Source organism: Neoarius graeffei, chromosome 13 (assembly GCF_027579695.1).
Source record: "Neoarius graeffei isolate fNeoGra1 chromosome 13, fNeoGra1.pri, whole genome shotgun sequence".
In the NCBI taxonomy this organism is placed as follows: Eukaryota; Metazoa; Chordata; class Actinopteri; order Siluriformes; family Ariidae; genus Neoarius; species Neoarius graeffei.
In genome coordinates, this window is record NC_083581.1 from 45,942,235 (window position 1) to 45,951,144 (window position 8,910).

Genomic DNA, 8,910 nt, shown 5'->3' on the forward strand with positions numbered 1-8,910 from the left:
TAATATAATAAAAAGAAAAGGAATAAAATGATAAACTGAGACTGAAATAGAAAAACAATATAGGGAATATTATTATTATTATTATTATTATTATTATTATTATTATTATTATTATCTTAGGTATATTTCACGAAGGAGCGCGTTCCACCAATCGGTTGAAGGATCACAAGTGCGGACCGATGATTGGAGTTTAAATTTTGACAGACTGTAATGTTAACAAATCAGTACAGAAAAGAAAGGCGGGATCTGTATGTCTAGCCAATGGAAGCAGAGTAAGTGGGCGGGGCTCATGTGCTATAGTATCTACGCAGAAGAACATAAACAGTAGCGGAGTAGACGGAGTAAGTCTGCGGCAGGTATGTGTGTGGAATAATAATAATTATTATTTTGTTGTTATTTATTTAAATGGTTTGGTAACTGATATACTTTGGTATAATTATTTGGTTTAATTGAGCATGTGATATCTTTGTTTAAAGAGATCATCACTATTGTCGTTTTTGTTTAAAAAAGTAGTCGTGTAACGTTAGCTAACTATACCGTTGTGTATTTAAATTTTGTAATTTTGTGCTTTTTAAGCCGCCTGAGTTTGGATCTGAGTGCGCTGCGGGGGATGGGTAGGTTTAGTTTTTATGTTAGTAATCCTTTAAATGTTTTTTTTTTTTTACTAAGTATCAAACTAAAATTTGCACACTCAATAACAAAGTAGAAATTTACGTTTTATTTTTAACATGAATTAAAAATAATTAAAAAAAAACACCTTGAGATCATCAGATAAATCGCAGATAAGCAGAGGGACAGTGAAAAGAATGGAGTAACGTTATTTTTCCTCAGCCATTTCCCGACAAATCGGGTTTACTGTCCTCTGATTGGTTGGTCTTGTCCCGCCTTCAGGGCTGTGATTGGCTAGTGGTCCGTGCTTGTAATAAATTGGCCAATCATGGCGTACGGAGGCGGGATTTATCGGGATTCAGTGGGAAAGACGTGATGTCGTAGGATTAAGCGGGAAAGAAAATGGAGGCACCATTGTTCTGCTTAGCTTGGCATTAGCTGCGGACGCTAATCGCCGCAGCGGGCCGTTGGACTGAAGTAAATTCTATTTCTCATCGAATACGTTTCAGTTTTAAGCAGTTTGAGGAAAATAATCGTGTTTGTGGACGTTACTTGGTGTAAAACGTACATAATATATACAGTTTTACAACTATTAGATAATAATAATAATAAAGGATTGGCGGAACTTTAAATCTAACAATTAACTGTAAATAAATCTACACAAATAAAACAATTGCATTCCCTACTGCAATTTAAGAATATCACCTACAAGTGCACTTTATGGGAATTAGTCTTTTTATGGTGCATATAAAGTGTGACGTTATTATATGGTTGTATTCTTTTTGTTGCAGCCATGGTGAAGGATGCAAATAAGCCGAAAGGCCGGACCTCAGCATATGCCTTCTTCGTTCTCTCCTGTCGGGAAGAACACAAGAAGAAGAACCCGGGTATCCCAGTGAACTTCACCAAGTTCTCCAAGACCTGTTCTGAGCGGTGGAAGGTGTGGGGGGGGTGTTTTGGGGGGGAGGAATATGTCCGTGTTTGTTAGTGGGTATAATATGTATGTGTGTTTAGACTCTAGCCGTGACTGAGAAGAAGAAGTTTGAAGACCTGGCGAAGGCAGATAAGGACCGCTATGATCGGGAGATGGAGAACTATGTCCCTCCAAAAGGCATGGGGAAGAAGGAGAGGAAGAAGAAGGACCCCAATGCTCCCAAACGTCCCCCGTAAGTGTGATCCCATCACTCTGCCCTCACAAATACACACACTTCCCAATGTACATCATGGCTCAAACCAGAATAATGTGAGGTGCAGACTGAGCTCGCGGTGTTGCTGTCTTGGATGTTTTATTCATTAGCTTATTTGCATATCGGTGTAAAGTATAGAGCTCAAACTTCAAGTCCTTTAAAAGACCCATTTCTGGACATCTTTTTAAATCCTGTGAAAAGGTTTTCTCACCATTAGACATGCTATAGCTGAGCCCTATCTCTCTTTTCCAGGTCAGCGTTCTTTGTCTTCTGTTCAGAGCACAGGCCAACAGTGAAGGGTGAATACCCCAGCCTGTCCATCGGAGACATTGCCAAGAAGTTGGCTGAGATGTGGGCTAAACAGAGCCCTAAAGACCGCATGCCCTACGAGCAGAAAGCAGCTGCCCTGCGCCAGAAATACAAGAAGGTGAATGTGTGAAATAAACATTCAGTTCAAACGTGTCTGATAGTCAGAGAATGAGTAACATCACATTTATGTTTACCATCGTACAAACTACGTGTTCAAATCATCACACATTCTCTTCAGGCGGTGACGAAACATCAATATCATGATGTGTTCAGATTCAACACCATGATCTTCACAAACTTTCTTTCTCAGATTACACTTTTTCACAGATATTGCAGTTTAAAAAAAGGGATAAATGTTTTTTTTTTTAAAGTAGCTTTTTCAGCTATTGAATTAAAAAAACACCATTTTCTATGGAGTCTGTATTATGTTTATCATTTATATATCAGTATCGTTCAACTGTATTGACGAATGATGACACGTTTTTAGACGTTTAACCCTGAAATGAGACCAAAGCAGATATGTTTGGTATCAGCTGTGATGATCTGATGCGTATCAAGATGTCTGTAAATCTCATACATTTTTGCTGTTTTGTCTGCACTGACTTTGCTGTGACCTTCAGCTTCTGATTTCACTCTAGTCATTGCAGTCTTTCTCATTTACACATACACGTAACGGAGCAGTGTGTTGACCTGAAGAATCATTCCTTCACATATGTCTCTACTTCCTGTTTCCTGTAGGACATAGCTGCATACCGTGCTAAGGGTGGAGCTGGGGGCGGAGCTTCCAAGCGGGGCCCGGGCCGACCCCCAGGCTCCACTAAGAAAGCTATGGTCGAGGCTGATGATGACGACGAGGATGAGGAGGAAGAAGAGGATGAGGAGGAAGACGAGGAGGAGGAGGATGACGAGTAGAGTCTCTGTGTGTGTGTGCGACGGCTGCTGCGTCTATGCAGGATCACTTCACTGGGGTTTGGGAGTTTTAACGTGTGTGCATGTGCGTGTGTCTGTGTACGTTAGCGTGAGACCAGCCTAAGCAATAAGTCACAGAGGTTGTGACGTGTTTATTTTTGTACGGGTTTGTGTTTCAGCCATGTGTAGAGTACAGTTTTATAATAAACTCGCTCTTATCTCCACTCCCTGTGTGTGTGCAGAAATATTGGCACCTTTCATGAAAAGAAGTGTAAATCTTTCTGTATTATGGGTTATATTTTGATCTTGGACTGTAAAAATGCAAAGGAGAAAAAAAATTTAAGGGTTTTTAACCAAATTATTTTTGTTTATTTTTTTTGTATAAAGAATAAATAATATATGAAGTCCAAAAGTACTGGCACCCTTGATATTAATGTGCTGGAGAGAATGGCACCAGAGCCTCTTCCTGTATGAATGCTGGTAAAGGTGGCAAGTGTTGTCATATGAGCATGATAAATTAAACTGTTCCTGACTTTTCAAACATGCATATTTTATAACCTGTAGTTAATAGATGAAAGGGATAATGAAAAATTATAATACTGTCTTCCAACTTTTCCACAAAATCTTTGTGGAACATACCAGTTAAAACATAAAATCAATGTGAAGAATTATAACTACTCGGATATGTGTGTGGGGGGCTAAAGGATAAATATATTAGAAATCGAAAACTTTTTAAAGGAGGTGAAAGAGCTTGGAGGCAGGATTAAAGAGTGGATTTACAAATATCTGGATTGTGTCTGTGAAGGTTCTCAGTCATCCAGATCACTGTAAACCGTAGCTGCTAAAGAAGGCGACTGGACTTGCTTGAAATTCTTGGACATTTCACCTCCCATCCGAAAGGCTTCTTCAGTTCTGAACTATGAAGAAGCCTTTCAGATGAGAGGTGAAATCTGGATTATGATTGGTCAGAAGATGGTGATTAATTTTCTATTACAGCAGTTCTGACAGTCGTGCAGCTGCAAACCACAGGTTGATAGACATTCTCATTACTACAGTAATAGCTCATGCCAAGAGAGAGGAAAAAATTGTTGTGCATCAGCAAGCATACAGTACCAGTCAAAAGTTTGGGGACACACTTACTCGTTGAAAGGGTTTTCTGTATTCTGACTCTCTCTTCTACATTGTAGAACAATATTGAAGACATCAAAACTATGAAAGAATATATTAGTTATGTGGTAAACAAAAAAAGTGTCTTAAAGTTTGAAATTTTATACTCTTCAAAGTAGCCAGCGTTTACCTTGATGACGTTTTGCACACTACTGGCATTATCATAACCAGCTTCATGAGGTAGTCATCTGGAATGCTTTTCAATTAGCAGCTGTGCCTCGTCAAAAGTTAATTAGTGCAATTTCTTGCCTTCTTAATGTGTTTGAGATTAAATAGTAAATAATAAAAATACAGTAAATAGCCTTATTCCACAACTGTAGTAATCCATATTGTCAAGAGCCACTCAGTGAAGTAAAGAGAAACGACATCCATCATTACTGTAAGACATGAAGTGTCTTTTAATTAATAAAAATAAAGAAAAATCATTGAATTAGGTGTCCAAACTTTTGACTGACGCTATATATAAGAAGTTCCGTGGCTTTTATTTATTTACCTCCAGCTCTTCAAAACATGCAATCCCTGCTGCCTGTGTATCCCAATCCATTTTCTCACCCAGTCTCTTCATTTTCTGCTGCAAATCGGTGCACAAACAACCAGCTCACTTGTTTCTTGCAGGCATCCATTCTGGAAGAAATATTATCCATGTCTCATGCATGGTATTGCATGATTTCTCCCATCACTTCTCATGTGTGTTTTCATGGCAAAACCTAGTTTGGACAGCAGACAGCCTCGTTGGGGATTCCTACTGGTGAAAGATCTTGTAATTTGTGACCCCTGACACTGATCAGTTATGTAGTGTGCAAACCACAAGTTCAGGATTTCTGATTGCAAGATAAGTTGTGTCGTGTGCACTGTATAGCGATCTGACAACTTTGAAAGGCATGTAGTGTGGAGCTTGCTGAAGGAAACATTTATTTAGCATGTACAGAAAGAGTCTCCACTGTCAGCACTTTGTAACAAGCAGAAGTAAAGCTGTAGCTAAGTTTTCTGGTATCTTTACTACAGAGGGGTTTATGATTTGTGGGTTCTCAGTAACCTAAGACAAAAATAAAAATAGGTACCCTATGGGTACATGTGGCTACTGCTTATAAATAAAATTTTCTGATACCATGTCCATACAGTAAATATTGTGTGTATATATATATATATATATATATATATATATATATATATATATATTTACAAAGATTATATATAGTGCTCAGCATAAATGAGTCCACCCCCTTTGAAAAGTAACATTTTAAACAATATCTCAATGAACACAAACAATTTCCAAAATGTTGACAAGACAAAGTTTAATATAACATCTGTTTAACTTATAACGTGAAAGTAAGGTTAATAATATAACTTGGATTACACATTTTTCAGTTTTACTCAAATTAGGGTGGTGCAAAAATGAGTACACCCCACAACAAAAACTACTACATCTAGTACTTTGTATGGCCTCCATGATTTTTAATGACGGCACCAAGTCTTCTAGGCATGGAATGAACAAGTTGGCGACATCTTGCAACATCAATCTTTTTCCATTCTTCAACAATGACCTCTTTTAGTGACTGGATGCTGGATGGAGAGTGATGCTCAACTTGTCTCTTCAGAATTCCCCAAAGAAAATAATTTCTTTACACCACAAAGGTGAAGGCTACAAGAAGATCAGCAAAGCTTTACTTATCAGAATACTGTAGCAAAAGTGGTACAAAAATTTAAGAAAGATGGAACTGCAACCATCTCACAGACGTCCAGGTCGTCCACGGAAGTTAACACCTCGACAGGAGCGTCTTCTGATGGGAAGGGTTAAAGAAAATCGACATGCAAGTTCACTGCAGTTATCTAAAGAAGTAGAAAGCCAAACTGGGGTGACTATTTCCCGTGACACAATACGGCGTACACTGCAGAGGAATGGCATGCATGGATGCCTTCCACGAAAGAAGCCTCTCCTAAAGCCCAGGCACACAAAAGCCCGCCTAGAGTTTGCCAGGGCCCATGGTGACAAAGATAAAGACTACTGGGACTCTATACTCTGGAGTGGTGAGACCAAGATAAATGTTTTTGGAACTGATGGCTTCAAAACTGTATGGTGTCGCAAAGGTGAGGAATACAAAGATAAATGCATGGTGCCTAGAGTGAAACATGGTGGTTGCAGTGTCCTTATGTGGGGCTGCATGAGTGCTGCTGGTGTCGGGGAGCTGCATTTCATTGATGGCATCGTGAATTCACAGATGTATTGCTCTATACTGAAAGAGAAGATGCTACCATCACTCCGTGCCCTTGGTCGTCGTGCACTTTTCCAACATGACTAAACACACATCTAAGGCCACTGTTGAATTTCTGAAGAAGAACAGGGTGAAAGTGATTCAGTGGCCAAGCATGTCTCCTGATCTGAACCCAGTCGAACGCCTATGGGGAATTCTGAAGAGACAAGTTGAGCATCACTCTCCATCCAGCATCCAGTCACTAAAAGAGGTCATTGTTGAAGAATGGAAAAAGATTGATGTTGCAAAATGTCGCCAACCTGTTCATTCCATGCCTAGAAGACTTGGTGCTGTCATTAAAAATCATGGAGGCCATACAAAGTACTAGATGTAGTAGTTTTTGTTGTGGGGTGTACTCATTTTTGCACCACCCTAATTTGAGTAAAACAAAAAATGTGTAATCTAAGTTATATTATTAACCTTACTTTCACGTTATAAGTTAAACAGATGTTATATTAAACTTTGTCTTGACAACATTTTGGAAATTGTTTGTGTTCATTGAGATATTGTTTAAAATGTTACTTTTCAAAGGGGGTGTACTCATTTATGCTGAGCATAATATATATATAAAAAACACACACACACGTTATCAATTATACTAGCCTCATTAAACACCAAGCTGTGAGCAGCATCAGGGCTTGTAGTATTTTGGTTACCAATTTTGTTTATTGTGTTTTGTTCAAAATACAGTGCTGTGAACTCTATTTTCAAAATAGTAAGAAAGCACTTGTTCATGAATTGTCTTGGAAGCATTATTTAGTAATAATGAGCACATTTTGTTTCACAAGTGTAGTGTAAAGACTAAAATAAAAAATAAATTAAAACATATAGCAGAAGTTTTATATCAGCTTTTCAATATATCTGCCAAAAAGCTAAGAAAAAACCCCACAAGACTTAGAAAACCTTTCATTTGACCTTTCAGAAGGACAGAACAAAAACTGTGATAATCAAAAGGTAAATTTTCTTAAAATAAAACACCACTTACTTGATATCGAAACATAAGCCTTGGCGAACCACGAGGTGAAATTCGTTTACCTTTTTATCTGCCGATTATCTTCAGATACTATGAAGTTATAACAAGCTTTCTCTTTTGTTTTTGGTTCTGAATTTTATCAAGAAGTAGAACAGGTAATCGAAGTTGATCAGGAAAAGTGCTAATTGGTTATGAAGTTTTGCTATTGTTACACTGATTCTTACAACACAATGTGTGGCTTCACCACTTGTTCTTGTGTACCTTTGATAAGACCAACTGTTTGTATCGTGAGATCACAATTTGCCATTCTGGTGATCGTAATGCTTATGCGCAGTGCGCTATTGTTACACTCATTCTTACGACACGATGACATAGTGGCTACTGTCTCACTTCGCTTCAACGAGGCAGTAGCCACAAAAATCAACGCAACTTATTAACTTCAAGACAGAAAAATCGAGGCTGATGAGGGAATGACTGTTTATAGCTGCTATAAGGTAAGTGACAACAGGAAATAACTTGTTTCACCGCCATTAAAACAAAACCTTAAAGGAACAGTCCACCGTACTTCCATAATGAAATATGCTCTTATCTGAATTGAGACGAGCTGCTCCGTACCTCTCCGAGCTTTGCGCGACCTCCCAGTCAGTCAGACGCAGTCAGACGCGCTGTCACTCCTGTTAGCAATGTAGCTAGGCTCAGTATGGCCAATGGTATTTTTTGGGGCTGTAGTTAGATGCGACCAAACTCTTCCACATTTTTCCTGTTTACATAGGTTTATATGACCAGTGATATGAAACAAGTTCAGTTACACAAATTGAAACGTAGCGATTTTCTATGCTATGGAAAGTCCGCACTATAATGACAGGCGTACTAACACCTTCTGCGCGCTTCGGCAGCGCATTGATATCTGAGCTCCGTATCAATGCGCTGCCGAAGCGCGCAGAAGGTGTTAGTACGCCTGTCATTATAGTGCGGACTTTCCATAGCATAGAAAATCGCTACGTTGCAATTTGTGTAACTGAACTTGTTTCATGTCACTGGTCATATAAACCTATGTAAACAGGAAAAATGTGGAAGAGTTTGGTCGCATCTAACTACAGCCCCAAAAAATACCATTGGCCATACTGAGCCTAGCTACATTGCTAACAGGAGTGACAGCGCGTCTGACTGCGTCTGACTGACTGGGAGGTCGCGCAAAGCTCGGAGAGGTACGGAGCAGCTCATCTCAATTCAGATAAGAGCATATTTCATTATGGAAGTATGGTGGACTGTTCCTTTAAACGGATCACAGTTACGGAATGTCATTGTTTTGCTGTGGTATAAGAATAAAACACTTGGGGATGTGCTATTATTGGAAAATAAACACTTCAGTGTAATAATAATGCAGCTTCCTCACACCATCCTGTCACTCAGTATGTTATGACCCATTGAGTAAACTGGTGAGTATTGATATGAAAATACCAAAAAAAAAAATACACATCGGTTTCCATTTAATTCATGTGAC

General features: G+C 38.8%; 1 protein-coding gene across 3 annotated transcripts; it reads left to right on the top strand.

Annotated features, from left to right (window-relative positions):
* Positions 1 to 283: 283 nt before the first annotated feature.
* On the top strand, positions 284 to 3,238 carry hmgb2b (high mobility group box 2b). Of its 3 annotated transcripts, none has more exons than XM_060937851.1 (5): positions 284 to 356; positions 1,401 to 1,549; positions 1,624 to 1,775; positions 2,049 to 2,223; positions 2,844 to 3,238. In XM_060937851.1, the coding sequence occupies exons 2-5, from the start codon at positions 1,403 to 1,405 to the stop codon at positions 3,015 to 3,017; spliced, it is 648 nt and encodes a 215-aa protein (XP_060793834.1). In that variant the 5' UTR covers positions 284 to 356; positions 1,401 to 1,402; the 3' UTR covers positions 3,018 to 3,238. The 3 variants fall into 3 exon arrangements, with proteins under 3 accessions (XP_060793834.1, XP_060793833.1, XP_060793835.1); XM_060937850.1 differs by lacking the exon at positions 284 to 356 and adding an exon at positions 583 to 614; XM_060937852.1 differs by lacking the exon at positions 284 to 356 and adding an exon at positions 1,001 to 1,086.
* Positions 3,239 to 8,910: the final 5,672 nt, after the last annotated feature.

Excerpts from the sequence above, each read along its gene's own strand:
- hmgb2b (XM_060937850.1), top strand. Across the intron at positions 1,550-1,623 it reads CCTGTTCTGAGCGGTGGAAG|ACTCTAGCCGTGACTGAGAA; the intron begins GTGTGGGGGGGG and ends ATGTGTGTTTAG. Across the intron at positions 2,224-2,843 it reads TGCGCCAGAAATACAAGAAG|GACATAGCTGCATACCGTGC; the intron begins GTGAATGTGTGA and ends TGTTTCCTGTAG.